The sequence below is a fragment of the Rhincodon typus genome, chromosome 19 (genome assembly GCF_021869965.1).
Source record: "Rhincodon typus isolate 14 chromosome 19, sRhiTyp1.1, whole genome shotgun sequence".
Classification (NCBI taxonomy): domain Eukaryota; kingdom Metazoa; phylum Chordata; class Chondrichthyes; order Orectolobiformes; family Rhincodontidae; genus Rhincodon; species Rhincodon typus.
The window spans coordinates 24,452,125-24,475,957 of NC_063350.1; the positions used below are offsets into that span (position 1 = coordinate 24,452,125).

The 23,833-nt window shown below is 40.4% G+C and overlaps 1 protein-coding gene across 1 annotated transcript in view; it reads right to left on the minus strand.

Annotated features, from left to right (window-relative positions):
* Positions 1–23,833, minus strand: part of hck (HCK proto-oncogene, Src family tyrosine kinase) — a 73,666-nt gene that overhangs the window by 45,225 nt on the left and 4,608 nt on the right. Inside the window, exon 2 of the mRNA XM_020510930.2 lies at positions 2,237–2,360. Within this exon, the coding sequence (XP_020366519.1) occupies positions 2,237–2,356 (120 nt within the window). The 5' untranslated portion in view covers positions 2,357–2,360. The remainder of the gene's footprint in view (positions 1–2,236; positions 2,361–23,833) is intronic.

Here is a 23,833-nt window from a genome sequence, read left to right on the forward strand (position 1 = left end):
GACAGGCCTTTCAGCCCAACGTGTTCACACCGACCGACAGGGCATCCCACCCAGACCCATCCCCCTACAGCCCACCTAATCTACACATCCCTGAACACCATGGGCAATTTAGCATGGCCACCTAGCCTGCACATCTTTGGACTGTGGGAGGAAACCGGAGGAAACCCATGCAGACATGGGGAGAATGTGCAAACTCACACAGGCAGTCGCCCAAGGGTGAAATTGAACCCAGGACCCTGGCACTGAGGCAGCACTGCTAACCACTGAGCCACCATGCTGCCCCAATAGTTGATGCTAGATCAGCTGGTAGTTTTAAATCGGAGATAATAGTTTGTTTTGTTAAACAAAGCTAAGAGATATGGGCCAAAGGCAGGTATATGGAGTTAGGCCACGGATCAGCCTTGATCTCATTAAGTGATGGAACAGGCTTAAAGGACTGAATGGCCTATTCTGTTTTTTATTCTACTATTTCTTATTTTGTTATGGATAAAGGGCTCTGTAGGAGGATGCTGCTTCAGGTAAGTGTTCCAGCAAATGAACTGGGAGCTGCAGAACTGCTGTCTGCTGTGGCAGAAGTGGGACATCAGGGGCATGGAGTTTTGGGGTCAGGGATTTCGGGCTAGGGGGAAGCAGTAATTATGATGAGTATGCTTTTTGTAATATAATAGGATTGGTCCGGAGGCATCCAATCCCAACACTAACTGCCTCAGGGCAAACTTATAGGGAACAGGAGCAGATGTTAGGCTCTTTCATTAAAGATGGAAAAGGAAAGCTCGTTTGTTTGCCCTTGCCCAAAATGAAAAGGCAGCACGTGTTAGTAAGAAATGTGCTCATCCTTTCTTCCTGGGGACGAGAGGATACAGAATACCTGATAAGCATTACATAGCCCAACCTAGTCTTCACTAAATTACTAGCACGGCAGTGTACAAAGCATTAGCAACAGAAAAAAATACATGCATTGTGAAGAAATGGTTATAACTGCAGACAGAAAAAGGGATTACCAATTAAATATCATAAATTATGAAACATTAGGGAAGGGAGTGGTTGTGAGTTTAACGCATTTTCAAATTAGCATACAGTGGCCATGAGGGGAGATATAAACAAAATGCATCTTTCTCAAGTCTTGTTAAAGGTATACATTTTCAACTTTGTAAGCAGCACAAAAGTCAAATTTGATATCAGAATTCTGCATTTATACATTTAACAAAATACAACATCCTAAAGCACCATACCGGGAGTGCAATAGTATAAAATTAGACAAAGAGCTACAAAAAAAAAAAAAAGACACAGTCATACGACCAAAAGGTTGTTCAAAATGGAAGATATTTACCTTTGTTTCCTTAAAATAAATGAGGCGGCTTAGGGAAGCAATTTGAGAGTTGGGAAATCAGGGAGTCTGACAGTATGACTATCCATGTGGGTGTGATTCATGTCATGAATACACAAAGGTATTAGAATTGGATGACTGCAGTGATTGAGGGTGCATTTTAGAACTGGGGCAAGGCCATGGAGAGATTTGAAAGAAAGATGAGCATTTTAAATTTAAGACGTTGTATAATCAGAAGCCAACATGGCACAGTATTAGAGTCGTACCTCTACTTTTTGGATTTTGCATTTCTTTGTGGCTCCATGAAATAACTTGGGATCAGGAATGGGACATACTACTTTCTTCTCTTGGGCCCACAGGACAGAGTCCAGTGTCATTATTATAGCTGAGATTTGCAATCTAGCTGTGAATTAAAACTGAGGCTTTCCGAACTCCACGGTTTATTGTTGTTGTTGAGGGAGCGGTTTCAGCAATTCCTGAACACTGCTAGCTGCAAGCACTAACTTTATTCTAACTCATTTAGAGTTATCAGAACACCCCCTCTCATCAGGTCTGTCTGGACATGAGTGCATATTGCTTCCTTCCATATCAGACTGTTAGTTAATTCCTGATGAGACTTAGTCTAAGACATTCCATTACACTTACGTAAAATTGGTCTCATTATTTGTTTTATCCATGTGGAATTTAGCGTTTAAAATGCCTTAAGTGAAACATGTTGCTTAAACTGTGATTTGTTGTCATTCTGTTTGCACTCACATGGTGACCGGCTTCATTCAGTATAGATATCTACCAGAAGGGACTACTTCTGTAGTATTGTCATTTGTTAACCATTAACACACAATTCCCTGCAAGCATTGTGCATAGGCTAATATTTCCAGAAAAATTATCTTCAACTTTATTTTTACTTACTGTCGCATGTGAGTTGGATGTGGGATCTTTCACATAAAGAGCAGTGTTAGATTTACGTACAGGATCATTCAAGCTCTTTTGTTCCTGGTTGGAAGAATCCTTTGATTTTGCACAACCCATATTTCTGAAAAAGAATTGTTGAAAGCAATGACTGGATTTCCATGAGTAGCCTAGGTTCCGTGACTGAATGTGCAAATTACAACACAAATTCAAACCCTCAATTATGCACCTATACATCATCTGGAATGCCTAGACTAGTGCAACCAATTAGACCTCAAATTAACACTGTGGAACGTTAGCTCATGTATCACTTGACAGGCTATTCTGAAATCCATTCTTGCTATGTCAGCAGGAGAGTAAATCCCAAAAGAGAGAAGAAAATTAGGTGGAAAACAAAAAAAAAGTGCCAGGAATTTCAGATTCTTATTGTCTAAGAAGATCAGCTGGAGAAACAGAGGTTGACCAGACCAGCTGGATATTGTTTAAATCAAATGTTGTAACACTTAAAACTGTCACATTTTGTCAGTTTGTCACAGAAAGCTTTGGAGTGCTAGTTTTAACACTTTTTTTGCAGTTGAGAAAATCAAGAATATCTGGGACTTCAACATTTTCACCACAAATATTGTTGAAATGGAAAATTAAATTTGTCAGTCAGCACATTACCCAAATAATCCCGCATAACCCAGTTTCTGGGGGAAACTGATCCAGGACTTGGCAAACAAAAAACAACACAATTTAATTTACAAACATGAAAAGCACAGAGCTAAAATATTTCAGACCAGTAAATTAGGAAGGCAATTAGCTTGATATCAAACTACTGCTGAGGAATTATAGTAAATTGAGTAATCTAGGAGTTACATCATATTTACTTCCTACGTTATAAAACAATCATTGCCCTCATGGCCAAGATCAATGCACAATGTATTTGATTTCTTTGATGTGAAAACTTTATGAAGTACAATGTTAAATAACAGAGAATGGGTTATGTTCCTGATCAGCACTAAATTAGCAGATAAGTCTTAGTCATGAAGTGCCTTGAAGAATACAAAGACAGCTTGAAAAAAACTCAAACAAGGAACTAGAAGGGCTAAGAGGGCTCACGAAAATGTTTTCAGCAACAGGGTTAAAGGAAAATCCCAAAGGATTTTATACATATATAAACAGAGCAAGAAAGTAGCTGGGGAAAGGGTAGCTCCACTCAAGGACAAAGGAGGGAATTAAGTTATGAGAGGCATGGATGGAATGGATAGTCAGAGTCTTTTTTCCCCCCCAAGGTAGAAATGTCAATTAAGTTTATCATAAAGGGGATAAGTTTGAAAAGAGATGTGGGAGGTACTCTGCTTGCACAAAATATGGTAAGTCCCTAGAATATGCTGGCCGAGGAAGTAGATACAATAGCAACGTTTTAGAGACATCTTGACAGATACGTAAATAGGCAGGGAATAGAGGAATATGGACCACGTATAGGCAAAAAGGTTTTTAATTTAGAAAGACATCATGTGTTGGCCCAGTCTTGGTGAATCAAAAGACCTGTTCCCATGCTGTAATGTTCTTCTTAATCCAAGGTACTAATTGGACAGCAAGAAACTGTCTGGCCTAGGGATAAAGAAAATAAAAACCAGGATTCTGCTTTTGATTATTGTTCAATAATCTCTTGGTAAAAGCACCTGCATGGATGTACAATGTTCCAGTAGCCTACAGGCATTCTGTTGAGGCACATGTCAAAATGGTCAACTGTGATAGGCACAGATGGCCTACTGATACTCACTGAAAAAGCTTGAAGACTGAGTCAGCTCCATAAAGTAGAGAGAGGTGCAGTAAAGATGATAATTCAGGAGACAGGAAAAAATACAAAGGGAACCATATCAAATTTTTTTTTTCCCTTCTTAGGAATAATGCAAACTTGTAGAACATACCACCAATTCATAACATTTATAATTTATAAAAACATTGAAATAGTCTTCCACTCAAACAAAATTTGGGCTCAAAGGGCTTTATTTCACATGAAAATTTTGGGCACTAACACAATTCAGTTATCGGTGGCTTTAAGGGCAGAAAGGAGGACTGCAATGTTTTTCTATTCCATCTTGAAACATCTGATTGACCCATGCTCACAAATGCGGAGACTGCTTGCACCATTCCTTTTCACAGAATGTCAATGTAGATGCCAACAATTTTCCCACTACAACATAACAGCTGGGACAAGATACAAAGTTATGAAAAGGTGCATATGATATTTTAGGATCTTGATTGGGTCAATTCTGAACATGTCTTTTCAAAAAAGTGAAGAAACAGGTCAGAATTCAGACTCAGAGCATCAGTTCCAAGAAAGCATGTGATTGCAGTTCAGTGACTGGGGAGAAACCTGTATTGTTACTGAACAACGTGATTTATACTGTTGAGCTTAAACGACAGACAAGGTAAACACATCAAGGCCCTAAATATAGGTTTTTATTTTCAAACATTCAGTTCAGTTCAGAGGAACCAGGCACTTCAGCAGTAGTGAGATAACAAGGTGTAGAGCTGGATGAACACAGCAGGCCAAGCAGCATCATAGCAGCAGGAAGGTTGACGTTTTGGGCCCAGACCCTCCTTCAGAAGACTTCTAAAGGAGGGTCTAGGCCCGAAACGTCAGCCTTCCTGCTCGGCCTGCTGTGTTCATCCAGCTCTACACCTTGTTATCTCAGATTCTCCAGCATCTGCAGTTCCTACTATCTCTTCAGCAGTAGTTTCCAGTTTGTGGATTTCCCAAGCCAGACTGCTTGTATAGGTTGTCTTCAAGCTGTTCAATCAAGAAAACTTAGGCTTCAGAATTAAGAAAAGTTTATGCTAGCAGACCCAAAAAGGAATCATAAAAATGGTCTCAGCATTCCGAGGGAAAGAATCTGCAAAGTGTCAGTTACGTAAAGATTTTAAAAATATAAAAGAGAGTGATATTGTCGTGGGGTCGAGTCGCTGGTGGATAGTGTCGGAAACCGGTTGAAGCTTTATTTTAATATACAAGATTTTTCTATACTGTCTTCTATCTCAATTTTTTTCCCCCTTCTTTGGTTTAATAAATTTATGTTCGGTTGTGAAAGAACACCTGTTGCCTCATACGAATGTTTCAGTGATCAACACTAAGGTAACCAACTGGAAAAATTAAAATGCACGATCTATCAAGCCAGTTTTATTCAGATTGGACTTGTCCATTATTCCATCAGCTGCAACCATAACACAGAACACGGCTACTAATATCTACAGCTGCATAAACAAAAGAGCACAGGACAGAGCATGCGAGAATTCTTCCGACAAAGAAAATCTTGTGTACAAAACGATCAGAGGTATAGATAAAGTAGATAGCCAAAGACTTTTTCCTAGGGTGAAGGTGGCTATTACAAGGGGGCATAGTTTTAAAGAAAGTGGAGGTAGACATAGGAGAGACATCAGAGGTAGGTTCTTTACTCAGAATGGTGGGGGCATGGAATGCATTGCCGGAGAGGGTAGTGGAGTTGGCCTCATTAGGGGCATTTAAGCGGCTATTAGATAGGCATATGGATGATAGTATAAGGTAGAGGTGGAAGTTAGACAGACCTTAGGTTTAGGGTAAAAGTTCGGCTCAACATTGTGGGCAAAGGGCCTGCACTGTGCTGTACAGTTCTATGTTCTATGTAATCTCAGTCTAGTTATTAAATAGATATTTTCAATGTGATGGCAGTACAACGACTATGCTCAGTATTGGAAAATCTGATTTACCCAATTAAGAAACATCTTTCTTCTCAAAGAAGTGAGCTGTTAACTAGTTAAACACACATTTTAATTACTTCTGGTTCTTAGAATCTGTTCCATCGATTGGCACTACTGTTAAGATAGTTCTGTCAAACACTTAGACCTCCAGTAAATATCTTGTTAACACTGTTTCTTCCAAACGGCCTGTTGACAACACAAAATTCAGGTAGGCGCACTCCTCTTCATAATACGATTCTGGAATTATACCAGTCACCAGAATTCTATTCTGTAACATTTTCTTGAATCCTGTCCAATTCAAAATCCTTTTGGATGTAGCGTGTTCAAACCTTTATTTAGCATTCTGAATCTGGCCTCATGAACTTTGGAGGAATGAAGCCAACCCTGTTCTGACAAATGGTTTGCATCCTAAATATTATTTATTCTTTTTGTAATTGCAGATGAACTTTCTGTAAATTATCAACATTTCCTATTTTTGTTTTAGATTAAATATCAAAGTAAAGTGATGTTAACTAGCAATTATCCTTAAATTTCAAGCATTAAGCTTTGGTTGATAATCAAATTTATTTTGTCATTTATGTTGTACAAAAAAAGGCACAAATAAATCATGTGACTAACTGTAGCTGTCCAAAAAAGTAAAGAACATTTAGATCTCAAACCATATTACTGAGGCAGTATCACATTTACTGCTCTGTAAAAGATTCTAAACTGGCCTTCCAACTCTGTGGTATATATTACAACGTCGTACTTAACATCTTTGCACTTTTATTTGCAAATAGAATAAACTCAGTCACAGAAAACAATGCATATTGGATAATCTTTTGTGTATACCAAGACCACTGCTTTCCCCCAAATGAATTTATGAAACCATTGCATAGTTAGATGTTAGCAATCTCTTCTTGAAGTCTAACTAGTTGATGAAATTAAAAACCGAAAGAACTGTACATCAGGAATACAAACAGAAATTGCTGGAAAAGCTCAGCAGGTCTGGCAGCATCTGTGGGGAAAAATTAGAGTTCTGGGGGAGGGTCACTGGACCCAAAATGTTTACTGAATTTTCTTCACAGATGCTGTCAGACTTGCTGAGCTTTCCCAGCAACTTCTGCAGATGATGCAATTGTTCAATGAGTCAGTGTGTCCATCATTTCCTCTACCCACAGGTCTTACACAAGAAGTAAACAAGATATGAAAACAGCAGGGGGTGGTTCAGGGTACATTTGGTCCTGAAATTGAGCAATATTATTCCTGCCAAAGATTCTTAGTCAGCTTGTATCCACCATTGGGTCAAGCCTAGTCCTAATTTAGACTGTATTTAAACTAAAGCTTTAGCTCTAGTGCATTGAAAAAAGCATCAAAATGTTATAGTTAAAAAAAGTGTTTTCTAATCTGTTTCCCACCTTAATTAGGGAACCCCATTAAATGATTAAATAAACCTCACTTAGCTCTTGTCTGTTCTTCAGTTGGTAGATAAACCAGTTATTAGAAAATTCCTAAACTAAAAATATTAGCATTTGATAAAACTGTACTGCTTCAAAACAATTACACTGGTACTTGCATATTGACAACAGTTTACCCATTTCCTATCAGCTGGTTAAGGTTAAAAGAATCATAGAATCTCATTTGTTGCAGCGGAGAAGGAAGCCATCATGTCTGCACCAGCTCTGAACGAGGATCATGACTCAATGCCATTCTCTTGTTCTGTCCAAGTAACCCTGTACGTTATTTAAATAGAAATAATCTAATGCTTTGATTGAACTCATCTCCACTGTTCTTCCATGCTGTGCATTTCAGAACCAAACCACACACAGAATTTTGTTTTAAACCATATGGCATTAACTTGTTTTGCAAATCCCTAACACTGTCTGTTCATTCTTGATCCTTTGACAAGTGGGAACAGTTTTGCCCCATTTACTGTGTCCAGACCCCTCCTGATTTTGAAAACTACCATCAAATCTCTTAGCCTTCTCGTCCAAGTCCCAACTTCTTCAATCGATCCTAATAACTGAGTTTCTCATCGCTGGAACTGTTCTTGCACACCTCTTCTTCATTTTCTGAAGTGTTCATAGCCTTTCCAAACTGCAGTATCCAGAACTATACTCAATACTTCAGCTGAGCTCTAGTGTCTTATACATATTAGCACAATTTCCCTTCTTTTGTAATCAATACCTATGAATGCTGTATGCTTTAGCAATTTTTCTCTTCATTTGTCCTATACCTTTAATGACTTCTGCACATTATTACCCAGGTACCTTTGCTCCTTATATCCTTTAGAGTTGTATACACTTTATTTTATACTGCCTCTCCAGGTTTTCAACCAAAATACATTACCTTGGGTCTTTACATTAAGGTTCATATGCTACCTATCTGCCCATTCTACCAACTTGTCGATGTCCTTTTGAAGTTCCACATTGTACTCCTCACTATTTACAATTGCTTCCAAACTTTGTACAATCTGCAAACTTTAAAATCATTCTGTGCAATTTAGCAGTGTCATTCACTTGGCAATACTCTTCTCAGGGCTACCAGCTTTCAGCAGGGTGTGGGGCCTGTTCTAAGCCTCACCTGTCCATACAATTAGATGCAAAAGGACCTTATAGTATGAATTCAAAGATTAGGATGTTCTTATATCCTCACAGGTAGCCAACACATTACTGATAGTTTTGATAAATTTTATCCAAGTATCGTTTCTTTTCCCCCAATTCTTTCTCTAGATCTCCTGCCCAGTGATCAACCTTGCGATTCCTCATTACATACATTCAGCACATCAACATGTCCCTCATGTCTCAGTAATCAAAACTGACCCGAGTACTTGAAGAATGGTCTGAAGACCAATATTCAGCTTGCTCATGTTCTACTGTTCATACACTATAGCTCACGGTTCTATTGCAGGCATCTTCAACTGCTGTCCTGCACTTGTCGGATATGTTAAATGTCTGATCCAATAAAACTACCCAGTTCAACTTTACCCTTATCCTTTATTTGTTTGCTGAAATAGCTGTGCATTACAATTAACTACTTGACCTTATTACATGTGGCACTCTATGATTCTCCACATGAAATTTCATGTATTCTGGTTTTGCTGATATTCAAGCTCTATGAAATAAAATGACCAATTTTCAAGTTACCCCTGTTCACCATTGCTTCTCCTTGTTTGGCAACATCAACAAATATGATCAATTTGTTTTGGTCTGTTGAATCCAAATCATTAATTTAAATTTATAAACCACAGGGTAACTTATTCAGTATTTTCCTGGATATACCTCTGAGGAAACATTTTTCGTAATGTAAGCAATTTTTAAAAAAATCCAGTCCCAAGATTTATTTTGTTCCCAATAGCTTGGAGTTTAATTGATGCCCAAATGTCATCAACCTTCAGAAATTATGGTGCACCACATCATAAAGTTGCCCACTTCATCAAATGAGCAAAGACTTGGTCAGGTGGGATTCGAAAATACATTGACTGATATATTCAATTTATCATAATTTCTTGCAATGTAGTAGGATATATTTGCAGTGCAGAAACACAAAATGAATATTCATCCATATCGGTACATTTATACCACTTGTAGCTGAGGCCATCTATAAGTTGCGAGTATCCCACTGGATGTAAATCCAAAATTTAGTGCTGGAGTTTCGATTTCCACTTGCTGGAACTATCAGAGGTGGAAGAAGCGAGTAGACTTCAGTTTCTTTTATAAATCTGTTATAAATTCTGTGTCTGATACTAACTCTCTCACTAACACCTGAAGGAGGAGTAAGACTTTTATTTCAAATAAACCTGTTGGACTATAACCTGGTGTTGTGTGATTTCTGACCTGGATAGTACAATCTTTGAGTAGGAGGGGAGTCATTTCATCCAATTCTGGACCAGTTTCTTGTTCTCTGAGGAACAACAATGGGGAATCAGACAGACCAAGATTCTAAATAAAAACAGCTTTCGAAACATCACAGGTAGCTGCAAAAAAAAAAAAAAGCTGAAAATTTAAGGAAAGGTCACCCACTCCCTACAGTATTACTGTATCTTATGCCAAATGCATGATTCAGGTCTGAACAATTGCAGTTGCAGGTGTCTTTTTGGGAGTGGGAAAATGTGCAGAATTTATTCTAGGTGCTACAACTGGCAGAGTAGAATCTTTGAGTAGCTATTCATCCCAGAGATTCTGTCTTCTTATGCTCTGCTGTGCTAGTCCTTCCAGTCACATTTCTCTCCTCCTCCCTCTTACTGTTCTTCCAGCGACAGAACTGCTGATTTGAGGATTAAATCTGTGATTTAGGGAAACATTAAGGTGGCACAGTGGTTAGCACTGCTGCCTTACTGCACCGGGGACTTGGGTTCGATTCCACCCTCGGGTGACTGTCTGTGTGGAGTTTGCACATTCTCCCATGTCTGCATGGATTTCCTTTGGGTGCTCTGGTTTAGGGTGACACGGTGGCACAGTGGTTAGCACTGCTGCCTCAGCGCCAGGGACCTGGGTTCGATTCCAGCCTTGGGCGACTGTCTGTGTGGAGTTTGCACATTCTCCCCGTGTCTGCGTGGGTTTTCTCCGGGTGCTCCGGTTTCCTCCCACAGTCCAAAGATGTGCAGGTTAGGCGGATTGGCCATGCTAAATTGCCCGTAGTGTTCAGGGAGGTAGAGGGTGTATATTAGGTGGGTCATAGGGGGATGCTCTGAGGTTCGGTGTGGACTTGTTGGGCTGAAGGGCCTGTTTCCACACTGTAGGGATTCTAAAAAAAAAAGAGCTGGAGCAATAGCGTGGGACAGACAGGAAAACTGAAAGCAAGAGAAAAACCTTTGCCTTATCAGAAGGCAGAAAGAGAAATAATTCTCTTCAGAACTTGGGAGTCTAAGGAAAATTGATTTTTTTTTAATTTGAGGGGAAAGGCTAGGGTTATGAATGGTAACTGTTTCTGCTCGTTGTTAGGAACAACACATACCTTTTTCAATAAATTTAAATCAACCCCCTTCCCATCCCTCTCCCATTTACAACCACCCTATTTTATCACAAATTAAAAGAAAATTGCGATCTCTGGAGGAGGGCAAGTCAGCAGCAGGTTCAGTAATAGCAGGTAGCTTTGGCTGTGCATAAGAGAAGAAACGTGAAAGAGAGGGAGGGGAAATAATGGACCGAGAAGTGGAAGAGACAGACATTAGGAAAGAATTGGGGTAAAAGAATTGGAGAACAGAAGCCTCCCAATGGGGTAGGGGTGAGAAGAGAGAAAAACAGGCACAGTGACAGATAACATGTTCATTTTCAAATTTGCAGCTTATTTTGTGTACATGGTTTTCCAGATATTTTTTAAAAAAATATTCATTTCTTGTTCCTGTGTGGCTTTCAAGTTCAAATACTACTGCTGGGAAACAATAACCAGACAGAAAAAATAAATCCTTTGCATGGCTTTCTGCCCTTTAATACTAGTTCAATGCATTACTTTGAGATTAAAAGTTTAAAGTTGAGAGAAAATAAATATTTCTGAAATCCAATCTGGTGGTCCCCTTCAAGTTATTAAAAAAAATTCTACAATAGGAATGTTTGTCATGACAGAAGCTTTCTTGCCTGTTATTCTGGCAGTGTTTTGTATTTTTTAAAATTGTTTTTACATTTAGAAAAGATTGGGAGTCCAACTGATCCAGAATAGTCTAACCTTCCAGGTGTTGATTTTGCTTTAATATAGAGGGGAACGATGATGATATTTTTGGATGTGGGGTGGTGAAAAGAAGTTTGGGAGGAAGAGATTGAGTGTGAAAGAAAAAAAAAATCTGTTTAATTAATCTCCACCCCCTCTCACTCACTCCAACCTTTCTCCCACAGAACGTGCAGCCCTTCGCTCCAACCCTGACCTCACCATCAAATCTGCCAGATAAAGGGGGGAGCACAGTAGTGGTATGGCACACTGATGTTTACATAGCCAAGGCCTGGCACCAACTCTCTGACACCTCCTCCTACCGCCCTCTCAACCATGATCCCAAACCCGACCACCAAACTATCGTCTCTGAAACCATTCATAACCTCATCACCTCGGGTGACCTCCCACCCACAGCTTCCAACCTCATCATTACCCAACCCTGCACCACCCGTTTCTATCTCCTTCCCAAAATCCACAAACCTGACTGCACCGGCCGACCCATTGGGGCAGGAGCAGGAAGAGACACTGAACTTCTCCCCGTGTACCTCGACTCTGTTTTCTCCCCCGGTCCAGGAACTCCCCACCTACGTTCGCGACACCACCTATGCCCTCCACCTCCAAGACTTCCAATTCCCTGGCCCCCAACATCTCATCTTCATTACGGACATCCAATCCCTGTAAACTTGCATTCCCCACGCGGATGGCCTAAAAGCCCTCCGTTTCTTCCTCTCCCACAGGCCCAGTCCCCCTCCACTGACACCCTCATCCACTTAACTGAACTCGTCCATACCCTTAAGGGCTTCTCCTTCAACTCCTCCCACTTCTTACAGACTAAGGGGGTGGCCATGGGCACACGCATGGGCCCAAGCTATGCCTGCCTCTTCGTTTGATGCGTGGAACGGTCACTTTTCTGCTGCAACACTGGCACTATCCCCCAACTCTTCCTCTGCCACATCAATGACTGTATCTGCGCTGCCTTGTGCTCCCATGAGGAGCGTGAACAGTTCATCAACTTTACTAACACCTTTCACCCCAACCTCAAGTTCATCTGGACCATCTCTGATACCTCCCTCTCCTTCCTGGGCCTCTGTCTCCATCTCTGGTGACTGCTTCAAAACCGATGTTTATTTCAAGCCCACTAACTCCCACAGCTACCTGGACTACACCTCCTCTCGCCCACTTTCCTGCAAGAATGCAATCCCGTACTCCCAATTCCTCCGCTTCCACCGCATCCGCTCCTAAGATGGGGCGCTCCATTGCTGCACATCTCAAATGTCCTCCTATTTCAAGGACCATAACTTCCTCCTTCCGGTGATCAAAAATGCACTCAACTGCATCTCTTTCATTTCCCACACCTCTGCCCTCACACCCCCTCCCCCCCAACAAAAATAAAGAACTGAATCCCCTTCATCCTCACATATCACCCCACCAACCTCCGCATCCAATATATCATTTTCCACCACTTCTGCTACCTGCAATCCGACCCCACAATCAAATTTCTCCCCCTCCCATCTGCCTTCCATAGGGACCGCTCTCTCCGTGACTCCCTCATCCACTCCACACTCTCCACTAGCCTCACCGCCCCCGGCACCTTTCCCTGCAACCACAAGAAGTGCTACACCTGCCCCTACACCTCCCCCCTCACCTCCATTCAAGGCACAAAACAAACCTTCCGTATCAGACAGGGATTCACCTGTACACCCACCAACTTGGCCTATTGTATCCACTGCTCCCAACGTGGCCTCCTCTACATCGGAGAGGCCAAGCAGAGGCTCGGAGACCGTTTTGGAGAGCACCTGCACTCTGTTCGTGACAAATGGCAACACCTTCCGTTCGCCAACCATTTTAAATCCCCCTCCCTGGGTGACACATCCATCCTGGGCCTCCTCCAGTATCACAATGACACCATCCGCAAACTGGAGGAGCAACACCTCATTCTGCCTCGGGAGCCTACAGTCTGTTGGCCTGAACACAGAATTCACCAGTTTTAAAATCTCCCCACCCCTGGCCTCAACCCATAACCAACCCTCCCTCTCATCCCCACCTCCTTAACCTGACACAAACTGTCCATCTTCTCTCCCACCTATCAACTCCTCCCACCTCACTGACCAATCCCCACCACTCCCTACCTGCACTCACCTATCACCATCCCACCTACCTTCCTCAGCCCCACCCTTCCTCTCTCTATTTATTTCTGAGCTCCCTTCCCCCTCCCAATTTCTGAAGATTGGTCCCGACCCAAAATGTGAACTTTCCTGCTCCTGATGTTGCTGGCCTGCTGTGTTCCTCCAGCTCCCTGTGTGTTGTCTCTGACTCCAGCATCTGCAGTTCTTGCTATCTATTTAATTATTGTTGGATTCTTGGACACCACCCCAGAGTCCCACTTTTTTTTTTTTTTTTTAAAAAAAGGTTTCATGTGTCTTTACTTCCAACGAGCCCCTGAAAAGTCCATTGGTTCGCAGATGGGGGTGGGTGTGAAGGAGAGGAAAGGGACAAAAATATTCAGCTGCTTGAAGCATCTATAATTTACACAAATCCTTCACAGGTAACATTTCCCCAGGCGAGGACAGTAGATGATTCAGTAGGAATTGGGAGAATAGTCAGGAGAGGTTCCAGGAGACAGGCAAAAATAAAAATTCGAAAAGTTTCTAACTTGGAAGGCAGGTGACAAAATATTGGCTGAATGGAGAGTGCAGGTAAGGCTGAACTTGCAGAGAAAAACCAGAGAGGAGATAGAGCTGTGAAGGATATCTATCTAGAAGGTGTAAATGGGTGGTCTTGGTGATAGATGGTGTTTGGTGCTTGGGTTAGGAACCAGCAAGACGACAATTTGTTGGCAATTGGCCTTCTGTGAACAGAGTCAAATTTGCATTTGGACTAAACCCCAAATAGCACAAGTGAAATTAATATTTTTGGATATGTGGGAATTATGATAGACATCTACAGTCATTTTCAATACTAGCACATCAACACACTAAACAAAATAAGAACTACATGGTGCAACAAATATAGAATTGTGAAGCAAGTTCTTCCAACTTCCATTTAAGATCTCCTTCAATAAGAGCAGAAGAAAGGAGGTATAAACCACATAGCCCCTTGAGCAGCTCCTCCAATTCAATATGATCATGGCCAATCAGATTCTGGTCACAAGCTCTACCTTCATGCTAGTCCTTTCCCCACCTCTTGCCATTTAGTAAAAAAAACATTGAATCGAATCAACCTAATACAGCAATTCAGCCTTCATAGGCCTCCGGACTCAAAATTCATGACCCTCAGAAAACATCTCTCCTCATCTTCAATATGCCTCACCTCTCAGATACAACTTTTTCAGCTGCAAAGAGTTTTGTGGATTTTGTACCATCTCTAATAGTTGAGTCCTGAAGACGACTAGTGGTCTATGGCTCATCTTTATAGAACTTCAGCTACGTCAGTGTGATGAAAGATATTATTTTGGAAGTTGGATTTTAAATTAGCAAAGCATTTTGGTCAGTTCTGAAAACACATTTAAGAAAAGTGTAAAAGAGGCATTTGGATAGTGACCCAAGTGTTTAATTGCTAAGAAAGCATGGGACTGCAGTCAAGTGCCTGGTAGAGCCCCTGCAGTGTTAATGGACAAGATATTTATACTGTTGAGTTTATGGAAGGCCAAGTAAGCCATTCGTTCTGTTGACTTCACTTCAAAAAAACAAAAATCATCAATTGTTTATTTAAAAAAAGGAGAGAAATTTGTTTTCTCTTAGTAGCAGAATTAGTTTCTTGCAGGGGAATCTTTCACCTCAGAAGTGTTTTCCAGTCTCTGGAACCTGTAATTCAAGCTCTCCTGGCTTGGAGATCTTTAAGTTGTTAGAACTGAGAAAGCTTAGATTTTCAGAATGGAGAGAGAGAGAGAATTTCATGCCAGTAGACCTAGGAAAGGAACTATAAAAATTGTTTGCAACACAGAAAAGGAACTAAGTTCTTAGAGACAAGACAGGAGCTTAACTTTTCTAGACAGGCATCTCCTCGTGTTTAGTGTTGGGAGACTATCCATTTGTGGAACACATTGTTAAGATCTTTGTCTAAAATAAAGACTTTTTTTTTTAAAAAAGTATGTTTAGGACACATCCTCAACTGCCTTGCCTGTCATCTGCATATTACAATCCATTAAAAATGTTCTGCATGTTCTTGTCCAATATTTTGAACAAACTGATAGAATCACCTGATACTTGCTTTGTAACATTGGGAAATGGACCTTTGATCAACTTGCTGATCTCATCTTGTAACCCATTCCCCACCTGTAGTTAGAATAAGCTTCAAAAAAGATTACCCATTTTTAATTGGATCCATGCATAGAATCTGCAATCTGATCCAATTCCTTCAGTTGTTGGCGGTCATAACGAGGCATCTGCTAAGATCAGCCTTTCATCTAGTACATTAGAAATCATTACAAGAGATCTGCAGACTAAATCTTTTCATTTTAAGATGCAATTAGCTTCCTGGCAGTTGAGATATAAATGCTACATTCATTTTTGGTGAGTAAAGGTATTTATTATGTACAATTGAGAATTATCCCTAATTAGTTACTTAAATAACAAATGCTATTAGAACAGTCAGTATCAATCACTAAGATTATTGTATTAATAATTCAACAGGCTTGGATGAATCACCTAGAGAAGAACTGTAAATCTCAAAGTAGCAGCTAAATTGAATTTACATTATCAAAAGGAAATAACAACCTGGTTTTAAAAAAGTGACCACGAAGCTGTGGCTTTTTTTGTAGAAAAGTAATGGCTAGTTGAAAAGTGTACTGACAAAAACCATGTAGGCCAGTTTAACCTATCAGTAACTCAAGTCCCACTACATTTATACAAGTGATTTGGTTGGGAACTTACTAACCATACTATTGTATATTTACAGATAACACCAATATTGGATGTTTAGTGGACAGAAATAGTTACCTCAGAGTACAATGGGATCTTGATCAGATGGGCCAATGGGCCAAGGGGTGGCAGATGGAGTTTAATTTAGATAAATGTGAGGTGCTGCATTTTGGAAAAGCAAATCAGGGCAGGACTTATACACTTAATGGTAAGGTCTTGGGGAGTGTTGCTGAGCAATGAGACCTTGGAACGTAGGTTCACAGTTCCTTGAAAGTGGAGTCGCAGGCAGATAGGACAGTGAAGGCAGCAATTGGTATGTTTGCCTTCATTGGTCAGTGCATTCAGTATAGGAGTTGGGAGGTCATGTTGTGGCTGTACAGAATATTGGTTAGGTCATTTTTGGAATTACTGCATGCAATTCTGGTCTCACCCCTATAGGAAGGATATTGAGCGCCTTGAAAGGGCTCAGGAAAGATTTGCAAAGATGTTGCCAGGGTTGGAGGGTTTGAGCTATTGGGAGAGGCTGAATAGATTGGGACTATTTTCCCTGGAGTGTTGAAGGCTGGGGGGTGACCTTATAGTGGTTTATAAGATCATGCGGTGCATGGATACGATGAATAGACAAGGTCTTTTCCCTGGAGTGGGGGAGTCCAAAACAAGACGGCATAGGTTTACGCAGAGAGGGGAAAGATTTAAAAGGGACCTAAGGGGCAACACTTTCACACAGGGTGGAGTGTGTATTGAATGAGCTGCCAGAAGTAGTGGTGGAGGCTGGTACAATTACAACATTTTTGAAAGGCATCTGGATGGGTATATGAATAGGAAGGGTTTAAAAGGCATATGGGCTAAATGCTGGCAAATGGGACTAAATTAATTTAGGATATCTGGATGAGTTGCACTGATGGGTCCGTTTCCATGCTGTACAGTTCTGTGGCTCGATGAACGTGATTATCTCTCAGCTGTTCTGTTGAGGTAGCTTAACAAGCCTCTTTTTTCAAATCATGAAGCATATCATATGGGTGGCACTTTATTGTGTGTTAGTAACAATTACAGTCACTTGGAGTTATAGCACTGTGACTTGACTTTCTAAAGTTCATTAAGCCAAATGCGTAAATACAAAAATTGATAGAATAAATCAACAAAGTAGGACTTGTATGACCCCACTTCAATTTGAAAGCTTTTGATTTAAAGACCAACTGAATTTGAAAATCAAAAAAGAAAAGTAAAGTAGAATATTCCTACTAAACCAACCAATCTCTCCTTGGTGATAATACAGCAAATAAGAATTTTTAATAACAAAAAAAGTGGTGGAAGTACAAGCATGTACAATTCTGAACACTTGCTTATTTGCTATTATTACTCAATCGAGAACTCAACTACAAATTTGATCCATGTCTTTCCCGCTTCTTGCCCCTCCCCCAGAATAACCTCCATATTGTACATTTGTAATTTTACAATGGGAATTGAATCTACTGAAACTTCATTTGCCTCCAAGAGTGTAAAACAGCACAGCTGAGAATATTCTCCTACAACCTGCACTAATTTAGGAATATACATTCAGTCAGCACATTAAGTAATATTATTGATCCTGCACATGGTGATTTGTAGACTGCTTTTAAAAGGAAACAGCACAACTGCAACTTTTACCAATTTAAAGTTATTAATAGTGTAGAAACCAAACAAAATGATGCATCCAATAACGGCAGTCATTGCCAGTTTTGTTAGTGAGACATTCACATCAAAGCACCAAACTTCAGTGCACAGTTTGGGTGGTCAGCCTCGGCTCTAAGGTAGCATGTTCACTTTACAGCCAGAAAGTTGAGTGTTCAACTCCCATTCCATGGACATGATTTAGGTTGATAAAGTACTGGGACATAGATGGCTGTTTCAACAGCGCGCTCTTAGGCAAATCAGAACGCGAGTAAAGCACAAAGTCCACAAACGAGCAAGTATTATTGTCCTCAAGAATCACATATTAGGGGACGGTTGTGGGAGGAGTAGAAGGGAACAAAATAAAAACTGCAATTTCGTCACTGTAAGCCCACAAAAACGCTGACGAAAGCTTGCTTCATATTGTACAACTTTGGCAGTGAAGTGCAATGCCGGTCCCTCCAATAGATACCAACTGTCTGCAGACAATTTATATTCATGAAGGAAAGTAATATCAAAAACCAGGGAGGTGAAGTTCCACAAGGGTCCTGCTGTTTGTTCCCACTAAAGTTGGTGAACATCGCAGAAATCCCAGGAAAATGGAGCGAGTTATTTCTCTAAAGTTTCCAAAGTTCGAAAAGTGAATACACTTCATGACTTACAGTCACATGCATCACTGGAACAAATTACTGGCTCATGCAGTGGGTGTACATTTTGTGCATATGTTTAATAGGGAGCTAGAGAGGTTTCTAGAAGCTAACATTGCTCTCAATATGTCTGCAGCCTAATATTTTCTTGAATCTCTACAAAAACTCAGAAGTAAAAAAAAATCAATTGCCTCAAGGATCAGTTGAAATATTTGTCACACACGTCAACAAATTCAAATGAAAGCCTATTGTCTAGTTCATTTTCTAACCTATTGCTCAAACTCTCCTTCAATTGCCTCACTTTTAACTTAAAAAAAATTATGCTAACTCGAGTCCTCTTAACTGACTTTGTTGCATTATTTCCTTCCCATTCCTTCCCTGTTCCACTGCAGTGAACCAGATTATATTCCCATTGAGAGAGAAACTGTTCATTTGCAATCTGTATTGCAGAATTGTAACGTATTTCATACTGTCATGCATAAATGGTGACATACCCATTTGGTAAGTGCAAAGAGGCCAATATAAAAGTAATTGGCTAGAATTTATCAAGAGGCATGATGCCTTGCTGCCCTGCTGAAAGCGCGTCCTTGTGGGCTGGTGGAAGGGTCATTGGCCTTCTGCGGCTGCCAGCAGCTTCAGTAGTGCCTCAGAGAGGCGCCAGTGTTGAGGTTTAAGACAGAAAAAGGCACTTACATACTGAGGTGGCCCTGAAGCAAAAAAATAAGTGTTTCCTTTCCAACTACTGCCAAGACCAGGCACAATAAATTGTTAACTGTTGGGAAGGGAAGGCACTCTACAATGTACACACTAAAGCCATGGAGCAACCAATGCTACCAAAGGTAAGGGGTTCCCCTATATGTGCCATGGAGAAAGCCAGTGAAACAGGGTTGAAAATGGCCCGTGATTGGTTTAATTGCCCATCTACTTCCTCTTGGCACATGGCTATGCTGCTCAGGTACCTGCTGTTGGTAGTGAGCACTTATCTTTCTGCTGCCATTGGACTCCTTCTGAATACAATTGTTGAAGATCTCTCGCCTCCCATAAAGTTTCCAGAAAGCTGTAAACGCTAGCCTCATGTTTGTAAAGCAGATTAAAAGCCATTCGGTCAGTGGAGATTTTTATTCATATCTTTCTGGAACGCAATTGGTTTTCTGCCAAAACATTAGCCATGAGGAATTGTAGTGCCACTATTGTTCATACCTTTTCCTACTAACGTGCCATTTGCTGCCCATCTTGCTGTCTGCAAACTTGTCAGAAGCCAGTCTGAATAAACAGCAGGATTCGTTATTTAAGTTCCATTGCGTGATTAGTACGGGTTCTAGAAAGGTTTTTCAGTAATTATACTGGATCCCAAAGTCCAGCGACTTGATTATTTTGGAACAGTTTTGCCTTCAATGCATTTATCCAGAAACACTTAGTTAAATGACTCTACCCTTGGCATTTGAGCTGAAGTTCCCACTCTCACCTTCAGGCTCCTGGCAGTCTGCTTTCTTCAGTCAAAGGGTTTAGAGGATAGGTTTATTGAGTGGGCAAAAAACTTGGCAGATGGAATGTAATGTGGGACAAAGTGAGGATATGTATTTTGGCAAGAAGAATAAAACAGCTGAATATTATTTAAAAGGAGAGATACTGCAGAAAGCTGCAGAGGGGGTTTGGCGTTCTAATGCATGAATCACAAATACATTAGTATCCAAGTTCAGAGGGTAATAGAGAAGGCAAATAGAATGTTGGCTTTTATTTCAAAGGAACAGAGAATAAAATAGGGATGTCATACTAAAGCTGTAAAAGGTAAGGTTGCCATAGTTCAAGCAGACCATACCTCAGGTGAGGGGCAAGGTTGAGAAGGCATGACTTTCATGGTAAGGTCAGCTGTATGGGAATCAAGCCTGCACCATAAACTAGTCATCCAGCTAACTACCATAGTAACAAAAAACTATACAAAGCACTGGTCAGGCTACAGCTGGGACACATGTCTGCACCATCATCGAAGGAAACATATTTAGATCAGAGGCAGTCCAAAGAATGTTCACTAGTTTGATCCCAGGTATGGAGGGCTTTACTTATGAGATGTGGTTGAGTAGTTTAGTCTTCTACTCATTGAAGGTCAGAGAATGAGATGGGATCTCATTGATACATAAAAATCTTAGAGGGCTTGATACTCTCTCTGTCTACCCTATCTCCCCTTGTGGGAGAGTCTCGGGCCAGAAAGCATAAATCAGGAAGGAGTCACCCGTTTGAGAGAGATGAGAAAGCTTTTTGTTTTCCCTTTCAGAGGGTGCTGAATCTGAAAATTCTTTACCACAGAGGCCCATTAAGACTGGGTTGTAAATATATGCAAGGCTGAGATGGACTGATTTTTACTTGGTAAGGGAATCAAGGAAAAATGGGGAGAAAAGTAGGACAGTAAAATTGAGAACTATCAAACTAACCATGATTTCACCTGAATGAAGAAGTGGACTCGATGGACTGAATGGCCTACTCTGCTCCTACATCTTATGGTCTTAGTGTCATCTGGGATTAGTTCCTTTGGCCTAACTGATTGGGCTCAATTACAATGTTATGTAAATTCTGTCAATGAGACCCATTTTCTATTAAACATTGCTTTTTACTGTGTGGTAGCAAGACTCTTGACTGATATCTTGCACAGAAAATGGAGACTATTTATAGGCAACAACCGCAACATTGTTAGAGATAACGCCAGAATAGACTTAAAGAAACTTGAAAAAAATATCTAAAATGATGAAAGGATTAGACTGTGTACAAAGAGATAAATATTAGCCTCTTTCAAGAACCAGTCTGGACTATTTTAAAGCATTTGCAAAATGTATCCGTTGAGTGAGGCAAAAATTCACGATTTGTTCCAGCAATGCATGTTCACCAGCGATTAACAAAACTGATTAGGTATGAATTGTTAGCAGAGGTTTTTGCTGCAGAACATATTTACTCCACGAGATGCTGAAGTGGAAAAAGATGTGACACGTAATGTCAGAAAAATGAGTTTTGCAGAACACTTGTGCCCTTCATATTAGAAGGGAAGAGGGCCAGGAGATCTTGGAAGCATACAAGCAGTATAGAAATGAATAATGTGTACCAATACAGGAGAAAGAGAGATGCAAAACAATAAGAGACAAATTCAGAACTGAGGTCAGTCCTTTATACATTAAAAAAGACAGTGATCAACATGTGAATGATCATTGTGGAAAGACAGTGGAAACAGAAGATCAAGAATCTGTAGACATTATGATTGGAGAGGGAAAGGAGAGAGAAGCATTTCTATGGAAAGAATAGATCCCAATCTGGATTCAAGCTGGTTGGTTAAACAGAAAACTAAGACACCTTTTATTGCGGAGAGAGTTTATTACCTACTCTTACTTTTGTTTTTATACATTCCCATTTTAATGGGGTTTTCCACTTAACCCATTGAACAGTTTGCTTTCAATTGGCCTTCAAAATATTGTCTAAATCAGCCTGTTCAGCGATGCTATTATGTACCTCTGGAGCAGATGGTTCTTGAACTCATCCCTCTGCCCCAGAGGTAAAGTCCCAATCACTACACCACAACAGCCCCTACTACTCAGTTTTACAGCTTCAAACACTCATTAAAAAGGGGGTGATAGGCAGGAGTTAAAAAATATCCACAAGTGCACTTACACATGACTGAACTCCCCAACCCCATCATCCGTGTCACTTTCTTTTATATCTACACAAGTGAATTAATCAATGAGCTGCAATAACCTACTTAACTACTCACTACATTAACAATAGATGCACCAAATAGCCAGCCTCATCAATGCTTCATTTTCAAGTATAAATCTACTTGCAGTTCGGAGGCTCACTGCTCAAGTCATCTGTGTGCAGGAGACTAGAGTGATCCTGAGGTGCTCTCGATGAACCAAACATCATTGAGGGTTTCAACACATCTTTGCTTCATCTCCAAATGCTGATTGGTCGTGCCAGGATGCAGATGGGAGTATTCTGGATGAGAAAGCTACAAAAGTAGAAGGCTGGGCAAGGCAACATGGGGAATGTTGAGATCGGAAATAACAAAGGCATGGATGAGAGTGTTTCAGCAAATGAGCTGGGGCAGGGGAGAATGTTGGAAGTAGAAACAGGGTATTTAAGTAACAACAACATACAAAGGATGACACATTATGAGATGTGTAGACTGTAAAATGGACATCCATGTTGCATGACAGGGGTATACCACAAGAAACAGCGTCATGGTAACCTTATAGATGATTGCATCAAGAATCTTAAGGTAGCACTGATAGTAGGAATGATACACTTTAAAACCAGCTTTTTGCTGATTGTGACATGGTTCCAGCCCTGAAATAGCATCACACCCCCAGTTCCTTTCTAGATCTTGAAACTCAAAAGGCGATTCCCCAGTTTGAGGCAAATTTAGCTAAACTGTATGCAATGTGTTCCCCTTGATACCTCCCCTCATTTTACAAGTTAGACCACAAGAGCAACAACATTTCACTTCCCAAAAATCAAGTATTTCATGTCAAGGTCAGTTTTCAGATAGATCACGTATTAATGCCGTCATCATCAAAATGTAACTGGATACAGAATATAATTGGAACAAAATTAACTGATACTGACAGTTCATTAAAATAAAACAAATTCAAAATTTATGTAGTGATCACTAATAATGAAATACTTCTAAAGAGTCACTACCGTTGAAGGAAAAAGGACATTTAATTTACAGGTTGGTAGAGTGTAAGGACAGCAATGTTCAGATAGTCTGTTTTAGAACTGGGGTTGCTAAGGGGCAGATATTGCCAACAACAGACAAAGAACCTCCTAATTCTGCAACTAATAGTTTTTTTTCTAAAAAACTACCTACCTATGAGCGCAACGTAGGCCTTTAAGATTTCATTTAAAATTTAAAATACTCAAAGTGCAACACTCGCTCAGTATGGCATTGAATTGTCAGCCATGATCAGATGCTGAAGTCTCTGCAGAGTTTCCAAACCCCACAGGCAGCTGGGGAGAATTAAGACATTGCAAAAATTGACAGTATGGAGCTTTTGCTGAAACTGTAGGTGGAATTTAACACAAAATTAATTCATTTAAACACCTAAAAT